Source organism: Hemibagrus wyckioides, linkage group LG06 (genome assembly GCF_019097595.1).
Source record: "Hemibagrus wyckioides isolate EC202008001 linkage group LG06, SWU_Hwy_1.0, whole genome shotgun sequence".
Lineage (NCBI taxonomy): Eukaryota > Metazoa > Chordata > Actinopteri > Siluriformes > Bagridae > Hemibagrus > Hemibagrus wyckioides.
In genome coordinates this window covers 11,221,272-11,244,275 of record NC_080715.1, presented here as the reverse complement: position 1 = coordinate 11,244,275, position 23,004 = coordinate 11,221,272, and the positions used below count along the sequence as shown (strand labels likewise).

The 23,004-nt window shown below is 38.6% G+C and overlaps 2 protein-coding genes across 8 annotated transcripts in view; one reads left to right on the top strand and one right to left on the bottom strand.

Moving 5' to 3' along the window:
* The window catches only part of tns1b (tensin 1b), a 233,015-nt gene that overhangs the window by 202,910 nt on the left and 7,101 nt on the right, over window positions 1-23,004 (bottom strand). The gene's annotated exons all lie outside the window — the stretch shown is intronic.
* On the top strand, window positions 7,095-12,053 carry LOC131354354 (gastricsin-like). The gene is made up of 9 exons (XM_058391907.1): window positions 7,095-7,181; window positions 7,306-7,426; window positions 7,815-7,932; window positions 8,629-8,747; window positions 9,702-9,889; window positions 10,236-10,352; window positions 10,966-11,113; window positions 11,605-11,703; window positions 11,797-12,053. Exons 1-9 carry the CDS (start codon window positions 7,123-7,125, stop codon window positions 11,956-11,958), a joined length of 1,131 nt encoding a protein of 376 aa, XP_058247890.1. The 5' UTR covers window positions 7,095-7,122; the 3' UTR covers window positions 11,959-12,053.

Here is a 23,004-nt window from a genome sequence, read left to right as displayed (position 1 = left end):
TAAATTTTCTCGAAGTCAGATTCGAGCCCTCAGCTCCAAGCCCTGTCTCACAAAAAGGTGAGCAGAGCTGAACTCCAGAGCTGAACTCTCTCCAGAGGCCAGCAAGGCTTAAAAGTAGAGCTACAAGCCTTATTTTATGATTGAGCCCAACAGGCTGCCACAAGCACAGTGCTGTATGCAGAGGCCAGCAAGAGCTCTCTCCAGAGGCCAATGGGGCAGGATCCAACAGAGAGCTCCAAACCCCGGTCCAGGCAGGTTCTATGCCAAGGTCAACATTGTGGCCTCTCAAGCTAGGATCCAAGCCTTGTTCCTGGCCATACCAAGTATGATGTGGTCTACCAAGCCCGGGTCCAAACCTTGTTCAAAGCCCTGTTTCATGCAAAGGATTACATTGTGGCATCCTAAGCCAAGCAGCACACAGGGTCAGACAAGAGTCTATAGTCTTTTTGTTTAGTGTGTCAATGTTAATTTTTGATGCCAGTTAGAGCCAGTTGACTGTTTCCGATTTGCCTGAGACTTTGTTTCGTGTATGTTCAATGTAATAGTCTAGTCCAAGTTTTGTGTTTAGCACAGTTTAGCATCCCAAGTCCATTCTATTCCTGACCTACCTTTGCCTTGTTGTGTTTATGTTTATGAATGTTTATATCTTCAACATGAATGGGGATATAAAACCCATTTCTCCTCTGTGAGATGCCCCATGTTTATAACCATCTAAAAGGTAGGCGTTATCTTCAACTGCTAAAATTCGGTGAAAGGTTGTCCAAACAGAAGTAAATATCACACTTGCAGCAATAAAAAAATATTTGTTTATACTGATAGAAAATGTCTGATAAGTTGATTTCCATTCTATTGGCGGAATGGAACACCAGTATACTGGTAAAATCCTGACTATTCAAACATCACTCAACTCTGAGTATAGGCCTAGGAAAATAAACTCAGCTCAGACAATGTGTTTATTTTGCCATGAATGTAGATAAGTCTGAAACCAAAATGTCATTCAGTGGCATCAAATATAAAGGTAACGTTTAAGATAATAATTCCCACTGACTGTTGCATGACATTTGTTAACATTATCAGCCATTATCAGCTTCCATAATAAATTTCCATATACTTTTATAAAATCACCTTAAATCAAAGATAAAAGTAATGAACAGATAAGACAAGAAGAAATTTAGCATACATACTAACATCTGATTGAGAACCCCAAATAATAGAATAATTCTTTTTTGTTTGTTTATATCATAAAGTGCTTATGCGGGTCACTGCTGCTGGATAAGGTCAGGTTATAAATATGCTCAATTTAAGTTGGCTGTTGTGTGTGTAAGGATAAGAAATCTGCAGAGGCATGATGAGGTGTCTGATCTTCAGTCTGCTATGTCTGGCTCTTACTGAGGGACTTGTCAGGTAAGAGAAAGTGGCCCAAAGGAGACTATTTGGGACCAGAATTAGCACAATTTTTAGAAACTGACATGAGAGCATAGACTTTTTACAGATTCATGATGTTATTCTAACCATGTTGTCACCCCCCACCACCTACTCAGTGTGCTCTAATATTTGCCTTCTCTAGATGGGTCAACTGACTGTCACAAATCAGAAGATTGGTTTAAGCACTTCAGAGTAATGGTAATCATTTTGCAAGGCCTCTGCATGACGGAATAATTGGTCTGGCATTCAGCCCTTATGACCAGACCATTGTGGACACCACGATCCGAGAAGGTGTTATTGAGGAGCCGATCTTTTTAATTAAGCAGGTAACACATTGTGATGTGCAGAAAACCCTAAACCAACAAAAAATTGTGATATTCATGAAAATATTTATCTTCATCTTAATGCTTTTATAATTACACCTTCTTGCTCCATTCCTGATTCCAGTCAGTCAATCAATATTCTGCATTTTTACTGAATCAAATTGCATTACTATCTCATTATGTTTTAGCTGGACATTTTAAAGACATGTGTTGAACTATAAATGAACTCTTGAAAAAAACCCAATCCTTGAATATTTGCCAAGATGAATGTGCAACACAGCTAATAAACTTCCTGAACAGGGACTCTGAGAGTGGAAGTGAGGTTGTATTTGGTGGAGTTGATCATTACCAAGGTCGTATCCACTGGGTGCCTGTACAATATGACACCGACTGGCGGGTGGTCACTGAAGGGTAGGCATCTGCTGAGAAACTAATCTGCACCTTGTAATGAGATAATATTCTTAATAATCCACAGAAAAATGACACAATAGCGAGTTAAAATTCCTGTAATAAAATTAGAATGATTCTTTCATATTCAAAGATTAACAAAAAATTTTATGGCTGATTTTAAATAATTTTAGATATATTTAATTTTTTTTCCTTTGTACCATGACTGACAGGGAAATGTTGTGAAATACAGAGTTGGCCAGTTTAAAAATGACAGAGAGTACAAAGGGCTTTCCTCTGTGTATGTTTCCAGTACGTGTTTGACTGTAATGCCGTGAGCAGCCTTCCCCCGCTGACCTTCGTTATGAATGGAGCTCACCTGCATTTCCCAGGTACTGCTTATGTGCTTCAGGTAAAAGTGGAACAGCCTCATAACTGATCTACAGTTAACATGTACAGCAAGTTCAGACTGACACATGTTTGTTTTTTTGCACTTAAACAGGATGAAGATTCTAACTCATACTGTTGGAGTGGCATAGGTGCAACATATGTGTTTAGCAGAAACGGTTATCCTTACTGGATCCTGGGTGATGTCTTCCTCAGACATTTCTACTCTGTGTTTGACCAAGGGAATTTTAGTGTGGGATTTGTTTCTTCAGCATAGAGTTATCCACCAAACTCTGAAGAATGATTAAGTCATGATTCCATTATTACATGAATTAAAAGAGAATAAATGCATGGTTAAATGTCGAAGGCTTGTTTGTTGCCTTTTCCTTTGTTACTAAAACATATTGGTCCATATTGTGGCCAACAATGGTGAAACCCTATGGGTTTGTTCTTGTTCTTTTACTTTGCAATGTTTATTGCAAATATGTTTCACAAAAGTGTATCAGGTTCAAGGTTACAGTTAAAGGGGTAATTGGAAAAGAGGATGAATAGTAATTTTTTTCCTTTGTCAACAAAATTTGTTGTCTCTCAAATTTGTTATATTTTTTAAAGTTGTTAATTTGACATATCAACACTGTGTGGATATTTTTTTATCAGACAGAATGCATTTATAATATTAATACATTATTACATATATATATATATATATATATATATATATATATATATATATATATATATATATATATGTGTGTGTGTGTGTGTGTGTATGTGTGTAATTAAATTAAATTAGCAATATTCTTAAACGTCTTATTCCATCATCTCTGCAGACACTTTCATCCAAACATTTAATCCATAAACAGAGCTAACAGGAAGGCAATACATTTTAAATTCAGCACCATAACTAAGAATAAGCGTTGTATTATTACAGTATTATTACTATAGTAACTTTCATAATATGCTAAAGCATATTATAGCAGTGGCTCATACAGCAGGCTAAATGAAGCAGTTTGGTTCAAATCACTTAATCAACCAAATCATTCAAAATTCCATTTGTAACCTCATTTAAACTAACAGAATTAAAATGTGTAAATAAAAGTATGAAAAATATTAACAAATGAAAGACACCTTTGGAAAGTATCCTAGTATTTTTTTTATTTATTTTATCCTTAATTCTGTTTACTTTTAAATATAAGATATGTTATGTTAGCTGAGAGAGCTAGCTGCAAGTGACTGAGGTGACTAATTTAATGTGCTCTCTTATAAAGAAAGTGCCTATTTGCTCTGCTTACCGATCACTGTAAGTTAATATGATACTATTACTATGAATTAATAATATCATATTTATCTATTTAATTTTGGCTTTGATTAAAATTCCATAGAATATCACAAAACATCTCCAGGTTACCTATATAACCCGGTTCTCTGAGAAGGGAACAAGATGCTGTGTCATGGCTTGATGCTATGGGAATGCCCCTATGTCTGAAGCTTGTGTGAAACAACTGCAATCTACTGGCTAGGAGGTTCAGGTGACATAGTAAAGACCATAAAATGTGCCAGCAAGACCATAAAAGGGCATCTATTTCACATTTTTTTCATTTCATCAAACATTGTTTGAAGAATGGTGGAAGTGGATGCCCCTTCCCACAGAAATGGCTTATATATGTTACCTGGAGCCGTTCTCTTAAGAGGGATCTCAACGCATCATGGCTTGACGCTATAGGGACATCAATACTAATGCCGCAACATGCAGGAATATTTTGCCATGGGCAAGCTGTGGGGAACAGGGTTCTGATTAGCCCCACAAGAGCTGAGGTCCAGGTCCAGGCTATAAAACCTCATGAATGTGTCACCAGCCTGCCACAGCACAGATATCATGAAGGGGCTCACCCCTTGTTATTAAACTGGATAAGGCCACACTCCTAGTGGAGTGAGCCTTAACAGCTGGGGCAAAGACATACCACATGCCCCATAGCCTTCACCACCAGTGCACGAGGCATTGCTTGGTGACATGATTACCTTGGTAATGGCCACCAAAGCAAACAAACAGGGAAGAGCCACAAGCTAGAGCAGTTGGTGGGCAGAAGGCCTGGAGACCTACAGCCAACTTGCTGATGTGGGAACCTTGGGGATGTAACCCGCCCTGGGGTGCAAGATAGCCTTAACCATCCCTAGACTGACCTCCAGGCAGGAGTGGGCTACAGAGGGAGCCTGCAGATCTCCTACCCCTTTCAGGGATGTCAGCGTTTAAATGAATTAATCTTCAGTCAGAAACGTTTCAGAGGCTGACACCATTAGATCAAAGGGGATTTTAACAGGCCTTCCAGGACCACAGAAAGGTACCAGGAAGGGAATCATTGTCTACAGGAAGGTCTCAGCCACCTGGCACCACATAGGAAGCAAGAGACCAGAGTGTGCCTACACAGGCACATGGCTAGCAATAGGGGCCACCCTATAAACCTTCAAAGTAGAGGGTGTTAGGCCTTCAGAGAGATGCTCCTGCAGGAACTTGCAGCACTGTACTGACAGAGCAGTGAACTGGATCCTAGAGGTGCAGAGCACACCAGAGGCAGAATAGACTCCACTTCAGGGTGTAAAATTTCCTGGTGGAGGGGGCCCTAGCATTCAGGATAGTTTCAATGACCTCTGCTGAGAGGCTAGTTTCCCTCAGGGGCCAGACCCAAAGTTTCTACATCTCTGGGCAGAGATGGAAGATCGCCTCTGTGCCTGAGATAGAAGGTCTCCCAAGGAGTGGCATCTATGAGGGAAATTATGTCTAAAAACCAGATTTGAGTAAGCCAGGATAAAGCCACCAGTAAGAGGCGAACTTGGTTCTGGCACACTCAGGCTAAGACTCCTGGGAGCAGAGCAATCTAGCGAAATGTGTGCAGGCAAAGCCTTTGCCACACCTGCATCATGGTGTCCAGCCCCAAATGGGCTGGAGGAGAGAAGGAGAACCAGAAGGAACAGAATAGAAGCAAATTGGATTCTGTACCCTTTTTCTTTTGTATCCAGAATCTACTGAGACACATCCACTGAGACACAGAAGTCACAATGTTGGCAAGTAACTCGGTGTCCTCGCCCCGTTTGGTGCCCTGAAACAGCAATCTGTCAGGGAATGACCGAGTAGGCTATGGAATTGAGCTGAGGGAGCTTGGGGAACACAGGCTTTTCCATGACCTCAGTGTAAATGTCAGGAAAGAATGGGAGGTTGTGACATGGGGGTGGTGCGTGGCCTGATGTGAGAAAGCAAGAGTCAAACTTGGAGTGGACAACACAAGCTTGCTCATAAGGCCAATCCAAACTAAGTTTGGCAACAGCACGTGTCACCATCTCCAACAGCTTCTCAAATGTGACACAGTGAGGAGGCTGTTCAAACCTCCTTTGCCTTGTTCCATGTTTAATAAAGAAGAACTACCTGCACTTGGTTCCTCACAGGCTGCATATTTTCCCTAGTAACACATGACAACTCTTCGCTTCCCATGGACACAGCAGGAAGGCAAGGGTGGTATGGCACCACTCTAAACCGTCAACGCCTGACCCTAGTTCACTTCTGGCAGTGGACTAATGGGCCTGCCAGACAGCCATAAGATGGGCAGAGCATCTTGATGAAGCAGGAAGCCTCTGCATGTTACAGGTGGATGAATTTGTGCAAGCCAGTCCCAGTCTTTGTCATGATGACATCAAGTCCTTCTTTGTTTTAGCAAAACCAGTTACATCCTGTTGTCTGTCCCAATCTGCCCAAGATTTTGTTTTGTGTATGTTCATAGTAGTAGCCTAAGCAGAGTTTAGTGTTTAGCCCAGTTTAGCCCAGACCTGCCATTGCCTTCTGGTGGATTCTTCCTGTTTGTTTAATAAAGAACAACCCCTCTGCACTTGTGTCCATGCATATTGTATCTGTTCCTACACAACACATGACAAAATGTTTATATCTTCAAAGTAAATAGTGATATCAAACCCATTTCTGCTGTACTTGTTCAAATGCATCTAAAATTTGAAGCCATAATTTTCAACCTCTAAAATTCTGTGTAAGGTTATCCAAACAGAGGTAAAAACCAACAGTGTCCTGGCTAATTTTATATCAGTTACTGCGATAAAATAATCTATTTGTGTATACTGACTGAAAATGTCCGATAAGTCAATTTGCCAGTGTACGGGTAAAAATCCTTACTATGTAAGCATCACACAAGTCTTAATATGTGTTTGTTTTGCCAAGGACATATAGATAAGTCGGAACCCTAATGCCATTCATTGGCATTAAATATAAAGGTAATCTTTAAGATAATAATTCCCACTGACTGTTGCATTTTTGACATTGAGGCATTATCAGTTTCCATAATAAACGTCTATAAACTTTAAAATCAAATACAAAATCAGCTTACATAATCAAAGATACAAACAATGTACAGATAAGACAACATGAAATTTGGCACAACATACCAAAATCTGTTTGAGAGCCCCATATAGTACATTAATTGTTTTATTAGTTTAAATCATAAAGGGCTCGTGCGGGTCGCTGCTGCTAGATAAGGTCAGGTTATAAATAAGCTTGATTCAGGTCGCTGTTGTGTGTGTGTATGGGAAAGAAATCTGCAGAGGCATGATGAGGTGTCTGATATTCGGCCTGCTATGTCTGGTTCTTACTGAGGGACTTGTCAGGTAAGAGAAAAAGGGCCAAAGGGGACTATTGGGGACCAGAGTAAACATAATTTTTAGAAATATAAATGGGAGCATAGACATTTTATTCAAATTCATGATGTTATTCTATGCATGTTGTCTGCAGAGTTCCTCTTGTTAAAAAGGAGACCATAATGAGAGAAAGGGGTCTCCTCAAGGAAATGCTGAAGTACTCACAGTACAGCTCTCAAGATGGTTACAATGAAAAGTTGGTCAATCAAAACGACGTAAATCTACCTTCTACAGAAATATACAATATACAATAACAATGTCTTAATTTTTACAGTCTAGTGCTTGTGAAATTTTGCCTAATGATCGAAAATTTTAATTATTGATAATTATTTCTATTTCTCTTGATTCTTCATATTTTGTAGCAATAATAATAGTTTAAAAGTTTCAAAAGTGTCAAAAGTTTAAAGCACATAAATTATTTAATAATACATAAGTATTTGAATGTCTGCTTTTTTATATTGTAAAATTGCAAATGGAAAATGAGGCTGTTCGATACAAAACTACTACCAAGTAATGCACTAAAGCAAAAACTATACAAATGATCACAGTTACAGAATTTTCATTGATTGATTGAAGAATAATCCATATGTCTGTAATCTCTAGATGGCTTATTTTGGAAAGGTTGGCATTGGAAGCCCTCCACAGTACTTCTACCTACACTTTGACACCGGCTCCAGCACGCTGTGGGTCAACTCTGTCTACTGCAAAAGTGCTGCCTGCAGTAAGTACAATAACCCACATGCATTTTCATCATGTTACTAGCAAAATAAGCACATTGACAATACCAGCTTCCAGGAAATGCACATAAAAAACCAATTGGAAAAAACTGTTATACAGAGTTGATTATTTCTTCCTTCCTCAAGCACATCCTCAGGCGTTACATTTAATTCTTAATTAAACAAGTTCCTGTTATCAGGTATTATCGCAGCCTTACTGTATGTCTGACAGTTACAAAGTGCTAACACAGCAGTCTTCTTCTGAAAATGTTAACTCTACATCTCAAAGTCTATGAGAAATTACTGTTTCAACAATTACACACTTAATTTTGTTCATATAAATTCATTGAGTTCACTAATCTGCTGTGTAAGCTGTAGCTATCGAAACAACAACATATAAGAACAAATGCATTAATACACCCTGTGTTTTGCTCTGTGTGTGTGTGTGTGTGTGCAGCTGTAATAGAAAATTAATCAACACCTTCTGACCAATTAGAATTAAGTATTTAACAGCACTGTGGTATAATTGAGGTTAGTAACATAAGCCAGCCTTAATCTTCAATCCACTTAATTATGGCCTGATCCAAAGAGACTTTTTAAAAGTATTGTATTCGAGTACTCTTGTTGCAATCCGTTCTCATTTAGTTCATATCTGCATTGCCTCTCTGCCTCTTTCTGTAAGCTCTCATTTTGTTTTCCAGAAAGTCATCCTCTCTTCAACCCGAAAGAGTCTTCCACGTTCACCAGCAATCACAAACCATTTTCAGTCAAGTATGGAACAGGCAGTGTTCAAGGTTTTGTTGGCTATGACACAGTCAGAGTAAGTCCGCTCTAACTAGTCAAATAGTAAACTTATTCAGTTGCTACAGGTCTAATTGTGTCTCTATTACAATTATCTTGAGTTTCCTGATTCATGCAAGGTTGTGGTCTCTGACTCTGAGCAGTCATTTATATGAGGTGGTACCTGTATACTAATTTTTTACGCTGGTAAAAGTGTAATAACTCTTCACTCCAATTCAAGTAGAGAAGAATAAACACTTTGGAAGACAGGGAAGAGAATGAGAACACAGGCATTTGAAATGTGTCTTTTAATTGATATTTGTTAATAGAGCATTTATAGCATTTTGTTTAACAAACTAATTTAATTTTGTTTTAAAAAAAAACAACAAGGCTTTCATTTGTGCCAGTCCTGTCACAGTGAGCTCAGATCAGACTGTGCTGGTTCTCTCTGACAGGATCAATCCTCAAAACAATAACTTAACACTGCAAAACAAGCAGTCTAGAAATATACTTCATTATTAACCACACACTCACGTGTTACTGGCTCCTTCTCTACCACCCATCTTCTCATTCATAGCTGGCACTTGTCCATGCCCTAGTTTTAGCTAAGGCTACCTAACAGATTAATCCCTAATCTCTCAAATGTTAGCTAGCACTGGCAATACAAACATGGTGAATGCTAGCTGGCACCATAAAAGCTGCCTTTATAAGTAAATAATCTATGTAGAGACAGATAGATTACAGTAATTGACATAAGGTTTCATTTTAGCTGTCACAATGAAGTTTTTAGACCAATTTTTTAAAGCTAAATATTCATGTTACAACTTTACATATATGTGACTTTTGAGATGTGGTGATGTGTTGCTTGAAAAAATTGATCTGAAAGTAAAGATGTACTTTATAGCAATTGTTTTTTGATACATACTTCCCTACCTACCTACCTACCTACCTACCTACCTTACTCTTTGTGTGCTCTAACCTTCACCTCTTGTAGTTGGGTCAGCTTGCTGTCAAAAAACAGCAGATCGGTTTAAGCACTTCAGAGCCTGGTAATCATTTTGCAAAGCCTCTGCATGATGGACTCATGGGCCTGGCCTTCATGTCAAGTCAACATACCATCGTTGATACCATGATCCAAGAAGGTGTTATTGATGAGCCGATCTTTGCTTTTTACTTGAGCAGGTAAAATATGTGATTGTGTGACAGAAAACCCTACACCAACAACAAAATTCTGATATTCATGTAAATATGTTTCTTCATCTTAATCCTTCTATCTTTACACCTTCTTGGTCCGTTCCCGATTCCAGTCAGTTAATCAACATACTGCATTTTTACTGGATCAAGCTGTATCAGAAATGAAACTAGAATGCGCACTAGCTGGGACCTGTGTTGGACTAAAAAAGAACTCTTGAAAAACTTCACAGAAAAATAGATGGGTTATACATATTTCTGTCTCTTAATATTGATGTGAATTGATATATTCCAAGATGGATGTGCAACTAACACAGTTAATAAACTTGCTAAACAGGGACTCTGAGAGTGAAAGTGAGGTGGTGTTTGGTGGAGTTGATCACTCTCATTACCAAGGTCAGATCAACTGGGTTCCTGTACAACATAACAGCCACTGGCAGCTGGTCTTTGAAGGGTAGGTGTTCAGCAGCTTCTGTTCCTGGTACAATGGGATAATATTCTCAATAAACACAGCAAAAATTACATCATAGCAAGTTATAATATCTTGAATATAATCAGAATGATCTAGTATTTCATGTTCAAAAGATTACAATAAACCAAATCTAAGATTATTGAACATAATTCTAGACATATGTTACTATTTTTATGATTTTATTGTTTTACTGGAAGATTATTTTTGCTCATTTTAAGCATTCATGGCTAGAAGAAAAAAAAATATATTTGGCAATTGGATGAGAAAATGTGAAGCTTAAAAATAGTGAAATATGCCTTGAAATATCTTTTATAATCGTATATTTGGTTTATTGTAATCTTATAATAGGAAGCAGGAGAATTTTACTAAATTCAAAATATTATCACTTGCTAAAATCTCCTTTTTTTTGCAATGAAACAAAAGTTAACTAGTTTATTTTTCCATACCATTGGGAAAGGATTTCAATTACAGTTTTCCTATATATATTTTCTGCTTCCTCCATTATGTTGCATTTTGAGCTACATACAACTGTTTGATGTTTGGAAAATAATAGCGTAGAAAACTGTTTGATTATAAACCTTTTCCCCTCTGTCAGTTTTGAGGTGAATCACAACTCACCTGGATGGTGTGAAAATGGATGTACTGCTATTACCGACACAGGAACGTCACTGCTGCTGTGCCCACCACAGTATGTAAAATCTCTCCATAAAATGCTGGGAGCCCATCAGGATGGCAATGGCAACGTAAGCCAATTTTCATTATTTCATACACTATTGAGGGTTGAGGGTTTTTTTTTATCTTATGCATTTATCCTAAGAATGTGTCAGCTAGAAAAGACCAGTAGAAATCTATAGGCAGTAAATGTAGTTCTGTAGAAATGAATTTCTCTTAACTTAATATTTTCTCTTAACTTAAACTTCTCTTAATCTGTGTTTTACATCAGTTCCTGAACAACACTGAACAAAGCCACAGTATCTATAGAGCATAAATATGTGACAGAAATGAACCACAATGGGCCTCATTTATCAATCTTTAGTAAAGTTGTATGTAAACGTTTGTATAAACAGAAATTTCCGACTGGAAATTCGAAAATGTTAATGTGAAATCTGTTATGTTTTATCTGATGGTGACATTAGTTTGCACAACACACATGTGGCACACAGAAGAGGTGGCCAATGTGAAAACCACATAATAGTGCAAAGAAAACTGTTTGAAAAGGGGTTTCTGCTTCCAGTACATGTTTGACTGTAATGCTGTGAGCAGCCTTCCCACACTGACGTTCGTTATGAACGGAGCTCACCTGCACTTGCCGGGTAGTGCTTATGTGCTTCAGGTAAGAGTGGAACTGCCTCATAACTGATTCATAAAAATTCATAATGTGTACAGTGCAAAATGACATATGTTTTTGTTTTTTGTAATAAAACAGGGAAGTCATTCTAGCTCCCACTGCAAGAGTGGCATAGGGGCATCACATGAGGAGTACAGAAACGGTCATCCTTACTGGATCCTGGGTGATGTCTTCCTCAGGCAGTTCTACTCTGTGTTTGACCAAGGAAAAGCTAGAGTGGGATTTGCTACCTTAGCATAAAGTTATCCTCTCTGAATCATCATGAAGTCATGATTTTCTTGTTCATGATTTTAAAAAGAATGAATGCATGAGTAAATGTCTAAGACTTGTTTGTTGCTTTTTCATTTACTACTAAAACATTCCATTCCACATTGTGACCAACCATGTGAAAACCATTTTACTTTAGCAATGTCTAGCACTGTTTATTGCAAATAGGTTTCACAAAAGTGCATCAGTCTCAGGGTAACAGTAGAAAGGGTCAATAGGAACATTTTTATTTTTTCAACTTAATTTGTAATGCATTTATGTCACATTTTTAAGGTGGTAAATTAGAGGAATTAAGCACTGTGCACTTATTTTTTATAGAATAGAATGTATTAATATTAACATATTATTAAAGCATTAATGCACCATTACAATATTTATACATAATATATGAGTAAAATGCTTATGTAATATGATTAAAATTATTAAACCAAACCCACATATGCTTTTATCCTTAGCATGACAAAAACCTAATCCATAAACAGAAGTGAAAGGAAGGCAATACATTTTAATAATTTCAGCACCATAGCTGAACATGAGAGTTGGATGCTAAGGCATATTATAGCAGTAGCTATACTGTAAAATTGTCATGGCAAATTTTGGATATTAAGTTTATAAGTTTTCGAAAAATTTTAAGGCAGCAGGTGAACTTTCATTTATAAGTTTAACCATCTTGAAATATTCTACAGCAGTAGTGTACAGCAGGCCGAATGAAGCAGGTTGGTTCAGTCTTCAAATTAATCAACAATGAAATTCATCAAAACCACATTCAAACCAACATCAGAATAAAATATGTAAATTTAAGCACGAAGAAATAATGCAGAACGAAACATGACTTTGGAAAGAATCTAGCCTCTTAGTATTTTTTGCCAGTTTACTGATCCTCAGTGCTGTTTAATTGTAAATATATAGCATGTTATGTTAGCTGAGAAAAGGACTCATACAGGTAGGTGACTGTGGTGACACTGTGGTCAGTGTGTGTGGGTGTGTTTGTGTGCGTCTGAACAGTCTGTAATTACTGTGATATTACACTGACCCTGGAACAGGATTAAACAGCTGCTTTCACAACCTTCGTCTATGTCACTCACACCAACTGCTACTACATTTAGCTCACAACTCTTGGGTCATTCTCCTGAGAGACAGCATCAAAGTTCTAATCTCAGGACTGTTTCTCTCTTTTATATCATAACACCTTAAATCACTTTCACAGTACAGCTTGTCTTAGATCATCCTGAGATTTTAAATCATGACAATCCTGAGGCGGTAACTGTCTGTACATGAATTGGGAGACACAAAGAAAATATGCCATATATTGTAAATACCTCAGGGTGATCTTATTAAACCATATCTTTGTAAATTCATTCCATGGCAGAAAGACAAGATACACAATGATGTCTAAAAAAACTAGCTTTGTAGGCAGAGCCAGGACAAGCTGAAATTCCTCAAAGGCTCCTGTAAAAAGAGAAAAAGAGACAGGGGAGGGACATCACTTGGATGTTTTGACGTTCCGGGGAAGCATGTTGGAACGACAAAAGACGGAATGTAGTTTTTCAGTTCTTCATTTATTTCGCTTCATCCTGAGAGGTCATTCATGTCTTGTTTGGCCTGTAGCATGGAGCTGTGGCATAGCCAGACCTCACACAAACACATTCCTGGTACTGGGTGTGTTTGAGGACGACAAAAATACATGGTGAAAAATCTTTCCCTGCTCCCAAAGAAAGTGTACCAGTTTATCCTCAGTGAGTCTGAAAGCAATGCAAATTTAAAGAATTGCTCATTTCTGACAAAAGTATTCAAGGGTAGTGCTATTATTATCTAAATCATCATTAATTTCCACTTGCAATAGCGTTTTATTCCTCTTATACCACGGACGTTTGCTGACTGCAATGTTTACTGTATTAATGAATTGCACTTTTAACCATTTCTTGTTACATTACATGCTGCAGAAAATCATGTTATCACACAGGTTATAGAAGTTAAAACAGTTGTTCCCTCAACAAGCTCTCTTTTTGCTATCAACTCAAATAAGAAAAAAACACACAACTGCCATGTTACAGAGAAACCAGAAAGCTCAAAGTCCTCAGTCCTTAAGACATGATAAATAAATAATAAAAAATAAATGTGTCCCCTCTAGAGTGTCTCCTCTCAGGCACGTGGTCATGTTCAGTAGATTCAGACAATTACATATATGAAGTATAACTGATATTCCACACCCAAGTGCCAGCTGCTTTGCTGATTAAAGTACAACTGTCGTTTGCTTTGCAGATTTCTACAACCAACTGTTGCTGAGGACAAGCTTATTATAACCAATTATGCGTACTGAATATGAAAAAGCACCCAACATCATTTAACCATCTCTTTTCTTTACCATTTTTTGTTACACAGGGTGACAGGGAACATACACTATATTGCCAAAAGTATTCGCTCACCCATCCAAATAATCAGAATCAGGTGTTCCAATCACTTCCATGTCCACAGGTGTATAAAATCAAGCACCTAGGCATGCAGACTGTTTTTACAAACATTTGTGAAAGAATGGGTCGCTCTCAGGAGCTCAGTGAATTCCAGCGTGGAACTGTGATAGGATGCCTCCTGTGCAACAAATCCAGTCGTGAAATTTCCTCGCTCCTAAATATTCCACAGTCAACTGTCAGCTGTATTCTAAGAACGTGGAAGTGTTTGGGAACGACAGCAACTCAGCCACGAAGTGGTAGGCCACGTAAACTGACGGAGCGGGGTCAGCGGATGCTGAGGCGCATAGTGCGAAGAGGTCGCCAACTTTCTGCAGAGTCAATCGCTACAGACCTCCAAACTTCATGTGGCCTTCAGATTAGCTCAAGAACAGTGCGCAGAGAGCCTCATGGAATGGGTTTCCATGGCTGAGCAGCTGCATCCAAGCCATACATCACCAAGTGCAATGCAAAGCGTCGGATGCAGTGGTGTAAAGCACGCCGCCACTGGACTCTACAGCAGTGGAGACGCGTTCTCTGGAGTGACGAATCGCACTTCTCCATCTGGCAATCTGATGGACGAGTCTGGGTTTGGCGGTTGCCAGGAGAACGGTACTTGTCTGACTGCATTGTGCCAAGTGTAAAGTTTGGTGGAGGGGGGATTATGGTGTGGGGTTGTTTTTCAGGAGCTGGGCTTGGCCCCTTAGTTCCAGTGAAAGGAACTCTGAATGCTTCAGCATACCAAGACATTTTGGACAATTCCATGCTCCCAACTTTGTGGGAACAGTTTGGAGCTGGCCCCTTCCTCTTCCAACATGACTGTGCACCAGTGCACAAAGCAAGGTCCATAAAGACATGGATGACAGAGTCTGGTGTGGATGAACTTGACTGGCCTGCACAGATTCCTGACCTCAACCCGATAGAACACCTTTATGGTGAATTAGATGATGAATTAGAGAGGAGACTGAGAGCCAGACCTTCTCGTCCAACATCAGTGTGTGACCTCACAAATGTGCTTCTGGAAGAATGGTCAAAAATTCCCATAAACACACTCCTAAACCTTGTGGACAGCCTTCCCAGAAGAGTTGAAGCTGTTATATCTGCAAAGGGTGGACTGATGTCATATTGAACCCTATGGATTAGGAATGGGATGTCACTTAAGTTCATATGCGAGTCAAGGCAGGTGAGCGAATACTTTTGGCAATATAGTGTATGTCATGGGGAGTCAGGGCACAAGGGTGGGGATACGCTGGATTAGCGTGCCAACCCATCACACGACACAATCATGCACACAATCACACACCCATTCACAGACAGCAGACAATTTAGAGATGCCAATCAGCCTACAACACATGCATTTGGTTCTGAGGGAGGAAACCTAAGTACCTGGAGGAAAACCCCAAAGCATTGGGATAACATGATATACATGATATATAGTATCCCCCAGTATGAAGGGGCTTTTTGTTCAAACAAGAGCAAATAAGTTGAGCTTGAATAAGGTCAGTGTAGTTGTACAAACTCACTTCAAGTGGGTATAAATACTTCGGTATTAGGTGCCTATTGAATGTGAGAAACAGAGGTGTGTTGGGGCATGATGAGATGTCTGATACTCAGTTTTCTCTGTTTGGCTCTCACTGAAAAGCTCATCAGGTAAGAGAAAAAGAAGCTGTGATGAGAAGGGCCATTAGGAACTCATTAAGTATTCTGAATTATGCACAGTACAGTTCAGAGCATGTTTTCACTGAAGACCTGCTCAACCAACTGAATGTAAGTTTAATAATGACAGAATATAAATATGCAATTTAAAAACGGTAGACTTAAGAACAAATCACCTCATTTATTTTTGTTATGAATTTAACCCTTGCTCATAAAGCTGCCCAGGTGTCTGGCTGTTTTTCTTAACAACATGCACCTGCACATTTAATACAGGATTAAGTGAAACTCCACCTGACCTACATACTTTGACTCTCAGAACCGTGTGTGTGTGTGTGTGTGTGTGTGTGTGTGTGTGTGTGGTCTTCCATCATCTTATGATTCCTGTCACTGTCATTCACAGCTGGCCTACTTTGGAAAAGAGTGGTGCAGAAACCCCTACTTCAGTGTCCACATTGACACCACGCACCAGCACTTTCTGGGTCAGCTCTACCTAATACATGAATAGAGCCTGCTGTGAGTAACATAAAAGATGCAGCAACAATGATAGTTATTTGAAAAATTTTCGAGAACCATGTAATGAGAAACCTCTAGGACGCCACAATTGACAGAATAGCTTTTAAGAACAATGCATCACTTTGTTCTCTGGTATAAACTAGGATTAAAAGTAGAGTCTGAGGCACTAAATAAATTACACTGTGTTATGTGGTGAATGTAAAGTATGTCTTGGAGTTAAATGGCATTTAGGCCACATGTTAACCAAAGACAGACAGTCTTCATTTGATTAAGGTCTCCGGCTCCAGTTACACATGTATAGTGTGACTCTATATGCCAGGATCTGGATAACAATAGAATAAGTGCTATAGTTATCCATAACACACTTGTGCATTCCCATTGACTTTTACTGAACTAAATTTAGTCTCACACCCACAAAGCATCTGCTATACACTCAGAGAGCACTTTATGTGGAACACTACACAAATACCGGGTAGGGCCTCCATTTGCTCTTAAAACGGCCTCAATTCTTCGTGCCATGGATCCACAAGATGTTGTTAACATTCCCTTGAGATTCTGGTCCAGAAGATTGTAACACACAGTTGCTGAAGATTTTGCAGGTGCACTTTCATGCTGTGAATCACTCATTCTATCACATCCTAAAGGTGTTCTTTTGAAGGCCACTGAAGAACACTGAACTCATTTTCATGTTCATGAAACCAGTTTAAGATGATTTTTGCTTTGTCATATGCTGTGTTATCATGCTGGATGCAGTCATTAGAAGATGGATGAACTGCAGCACATGGTTAACATCAATACTCAAGTAGGCTGTGACATTTGAGCAATGATTGATTGGTATTAATATACCCAAAGTATGTTTAAGAAAACTTTGCCCAAACCATTACACCAATTCCATCAGCCTGGACTCTTGGACACAAGGCAGGTTGGGTCTATGATTTCATGCTGTCTTTAGCATCTGTGTAAAAATCATACCATCTACCATCTTTGTGCCTCAGCAGAAATCAAGTTTCACCAGATCAGGATATGTTGTTCCAGTCTTTAACTTGATAGTTCTTGTTAGCCTGTGCCCACTGCAGCCTCAGCTTTCTGTTCTTGGCTGGGAGAAGTGGAACCCAGTCTGGACTTCTGCTGTTGTAGCAAATCTGTCACAAAGTTTGCATTCTGTTCTACTCATCATGATAGTAAAGTTTGGTTATTGTCACAGTAGAGTTACTGTAGCCTTTCTGTCAGCTCCAAAAATCTGGCACTTCTCTGTTGGTCACTCTCATCAACAAGACATTTCCTTCAGCAGAAAGCTGCTCAATGGATGTTTTTTTGTTCTTTACTGCAACATCCAGAGACTGTTCGGTTTCTAAGTCCCAGGAGATTAGCAGTTATAGAAATATTAAAAACAGCCAGTCTGGCATCAGTTGACTTGACTTGAACAATCATGCCATAGTCAAAATCACTGCAGCCACATTTCTCCCTGTTCTGATGGTTGATGTGAATGTTACCAGAAGCTGCAGACCAATATCTACATTATTTTATGCAATGTACTGCTGCTACATGATTGACTAATTAGATAAATGTATGAATGTGTAGGTGCAAGATTGTTCCTAACAAAGTGATCTGTGAGTGTATATTACAGACTTTGCTGGCCACAAGCTTTCATATATACTGCAAATCCTACAAATATTTATATCTCTATCAATATGTGTATTTATTATTAAGTATGAAACTTACCACAAGTAATTCCTATTCCTCTCACTGGAAAATGCTTCAGACAAAAAAACAGAGGTACAAATGCCAGCACTGCTCACATGATGTGTAAATTCTGGCTATGACAGTTCCTCGACCTTAGCTACATCACTCAATTTCAGCTGGAGCAGCTGGAGAGTAAGTGAAATACCTTTGCATGCTTTCCAAGAATCTACCATAAAAAATCTGTGGATTGGGCATTTGCACTGTCAGGCAAATGGCCTCTTCCTGTAAAAGGAAGTAGGTCTTGGCTATGTTCTTGGATGAGCAAAACTCTCTTCTTTTCTGCATCTCATATTATTGGGCTAAAGGCATCTTTCTTTTGCAGTTCAAGATGCATTTAAGTCTTACCGGTGTCATTTGGCTATGATGTGATTACAGAAATCTTATTTTTCACTTTTTAAATCCTCACTGAGAAAAAATGCCATATAAGAAAATTAGTCAGTGTAAATGAACCTCATTTTCCTCAGGTGAGCAGTCCTACAGTCAAAAATAAAGAATTTAGTAATCATTAGGTCTGGCCTCCATGCAAGGAGATCAGACTATTTTTCACACAATGATCAAATAAGGTCTGATTAAGGAGCCTGTCTTTGCCTTATATCTGAGTGGGTGAAAAAATGCATTCCTACATATTCAGTTGAGCTGTTTGGAGCACTTATAGGGCCGTTGAGAAAATATGGTTCATTTTAATCATATGTGGTCATGAATAAATATCTTGTGGTCACAATACCACAAGTAATTATTTATTCAGTATTTCACTAATTGTTATGTTCTGGCCACAAGATTCCAATGTAATGGCCATGAATCATACAAATTTATTCCTCTGGCTTAATATGTTGTGGAAATGTCACACATGGACTCCAGCTGTTTGGCAGGAATGATGATAATGTCTATTCACATTGTGAATTTCCTTAACGTGGCATGGCTTATGGTAGATCCATGACAAAACTTCACTAGGTCTTGATTATTATTAATTACTCCCTACCTTTGTGCTCCTTTCACATGTATAGCTTTCCATGTGCTTTCATATTATATTTTGCCCTGTGCCTTAGGTTAGGTTCTAGTCCTGTCTCCACCTCTGTTCTGTCATTTGTCTGCAAGTGATTGTATTAACCTGTTGTTTTCAAATCCGGCTAAGATATATAGCTTATATATATATATATATATATATATATACATATATATATATATATATATATAGTGGGATAGATATATAGTGGGTTTGATACTCTGTGTTTGATTATAGGCTTAAAACAGTCTTAGTTATCTCCTGCTAGTGCAACACATCCACCTCAAGGTTAAATGGGTGTCTTCTGGGATGCTTTTCTGTTTATGTTTGTAACGAGTGGCTATGCAAATTCTAGAAGATCAAAGTTATAAACCAGGTGATTGCTGATGTCTGCATTACACGGCCTTAGATTTAGATTTTTCTCACAGTTCTCTGAGACCTAATACCTAAAGTTCCTCCTCCATGGAATTTAGATGTGTGCAAGACAATCCTTTCACAAACAGTATGAACAGGTTGGAAAAACCGATCTGTCTCAGCTTGTTACAATATTTGGTGTTAAATGGAAAGGGGGAAAAAAAGTCAGGGGCTTTCTTCCTGTGTGTATTCAGAGTAAATGCAGCATGTCAAAGAGGGGATTTACTACCACCCAAGAGAAAAGTCATGAAAATCATGAACATGAAAATCTTGATGTCCGACATGGACAGTGCAATCTGACCATGGTTTTTTGTACTATTAATTACTTCTCCCCTCCTCTGAGAAATGCCACTAGAGACAGATGATCAGAAATGAAAACAAAGCCATGTATCAGTCAAAATGTGATTCACCCTATGAGGTTGCTGCTTCCTGTCTATCTCTGTGATGAGCTTGGAGAAGTGACAAAGACGGAAGAGTCTTCATAGGAGTTTCTGGTTGCCAAGTGCAAAAGAGACGATTCCTTTGCCAAGTATTATTAAACAGACATCCCCCAGTAGAAATGTGTCAACAGAAAGGCAACATAAAGGCCACATTCATCAGGGCACAAAGGCACCGAGCTGGACGGAAGCAGCTAAAGTGAGCATATTATGTCCATCCTATGCTCATGAAACAGACTAAAGCCAAAGGTGTTTAAGTAGACCAGCCCTTTTTCTCTTACATAAAGCATGCACACAACCGTAACTCTGGGAAAATACAGTGGCCCTCATGCTTAATCTGTCATGCACACTGTGATTTCATCCTCAAAGCCCAGCCCGCTGAATTAAAGTAGCATTAAGTGACTGCAGTAATGTCTTTTGTACCCCATTATCCTCTGTTGACAGAGGCTTTATGAAAGGGGTTCTGCATCAGTGGCTCTGCAATGTCGTGAAAGCAAACCCCTGAAAGGCCTATCCCATTCACGGAACTGCTGCCTTAGACATTCCGTTGCACAACCACCCTAAAACTGAGCGTTGAGGTCATTCTTGCCTTTTTGGGGTGAAAGAAAGTTAATATGTTAATCCATAACTCAGATTTCAACATCAGTTTAAATATCATATAATCATGACTACTGTCAGCCTGTAATCTTCCGTGACTCAAGTCAAGAGCTGTTGCTGGTGAGTTGGGAAAATTAAATCTACTGTCTGACTTGGGTGACTGTAAAGTCAGAAACCTGATGCGCACAGTTTTTTTTTTGTGCCATCGTTAATGCCACTTACTGTAGCCTCTGAATGGCTTAAAACTCTGTAATATGTAACTGTAGGCAAGAATCTTTCCTTCTTCTCCTCTGAAAGGCAGTGGCAGCTTATAGGATTTAACAAATAAGTTAATGAAAGAGTATCTCATGTCTATTTTACTGTAACTTCCTTTTTTTTCCAGAATGGACATGGTGACACACAGTGGATTTAAATTTCCTTTTACAATAGAACTCTAGAAGGAAGTAAGACAAACCTGGAACTGAAGAAAGAGACTTTAGCGAAACAGGCACAGAAGACATTTAGATCAACATTCCAACACAAACAGACTTGTTTTGTCTTCTGAATCCCAAAAGCCCAAAAAGCAGACTTTTCGTCTAAGCTCTGGATCATATTCTATGTAACTTTGCTCTCTGTTCAAACAACTAGCTACATGTATTTTGGGTCAAATGTCCAAACAACAAATCTATTCCAGTATCAAATGTCTTCCAGTTTGTTCATGTTCTCTCTGAGTTGCCTCTTTTTCGATGGCCATATTCATAGGGCGAACTAACAAAAAGGCCCTATTCAGCCTCTGAATACTTCACAACAGGACAGAGGCATTTGTCATACATATGATATACATTCTTTTACTTATTTGGACAACTCAATGATTCAGGGATTTAAACAATGACAATAGTAATTGTGGTTGTAGGTTTGAAAGCTTGAAAGCTGATAGGGACCCAAAGGAAAGTTACCCAGTGTCAATGACACATGATTGACATAGGTATTTTTCCATATTTGCTCAGAGATACAGGCTGGTGAGGTAGCTAGCTTGTTGTTGGTGAGCTAGGTTACCTTGTTAAAATAATGGTAATTTCCATTAGCAATTGCTAGCCAGATCCCATAACTACAACTTACTTCAAGACATAGTTTCTAATCAATGCATAGTGCTAACTTCATATATTAAATGGATAGAAAATTCACTTACTTAAGGCTTGAGTGAGACAGACATGTGTTACTGGATTGCTCATGCAGTACTGCACATTCCTCCTGATCAACGTCACTATGGTTTGAATTACGTATATTCTTGGAAACAGATCCAACTAAGCTTTGGTCAAATATATCATGGGAAAACAAAAGTAACTGCTGAATAATAGATCGGACAAACTTTCTGCAGGCGCATAGTAGACGAGCGGTTACTCAGTGGTCAGGGAGTAGTGATCAGTAGGTCTTGTGTTCAAATCTCAAGCTGCTACCCCTGGGCCCTTGAGCAAGACCTTAACCTTCAACTGCTCAGCTGTATAAATAAGATGTATGTAAGGCACTATATAGGGGGAATCTGTTAAATGCTATACATGTAAATGAGTATGTGGGATAAGTCAAAAATTTGTATGCATTAATGGGTGGGATTAGTAAGGAATTTCTTCAGGTCCTGGCAGGATTGGAATTAAAAAACAGTTGTACACATGATACTTCAGCTATCATGAAAGTTTGTCTCTACCATCCCTACCTATTCTAATAAGGACTGCATATGGACATCATCATATGTATTTCTGTTGTTTTTGTTTGTGGTTGTTGTTGTTTGTGTTTGTTAACTGTTGGTTGTGTGATATTTTATTGATATTAAAGTACATGTCTCAAAAAAAAAAACACAAACACAAAGTTATGTACATAAAGACTCCAAATATGTTCAATCAGCTCTGCTTTTAGAGCACAGCTCCATGTTATATTCATTTCCAAAGGAAATACCAACAACTGACATCATCTCAAGCATGGTTTCCCAAGAAATGCTCATCTTTAAATAACTTCCTGCAAGATTGTTTTCTGCTATCTTGTTGGTAATTGCTCAAATTACAGAGAAGAGTACCCAAGAATGCAAATAATGTATCATAAAAAGAAGATATATATGTAGAGTACCAGTAATGAACAAATATGGACAAGGACAGACAGGGATTGAACTTTTATAGCAAGAGATAATAGATAATAGATAATAGATAAGATTCTGAAGAAGTCTGTTTAAAAATTTCCT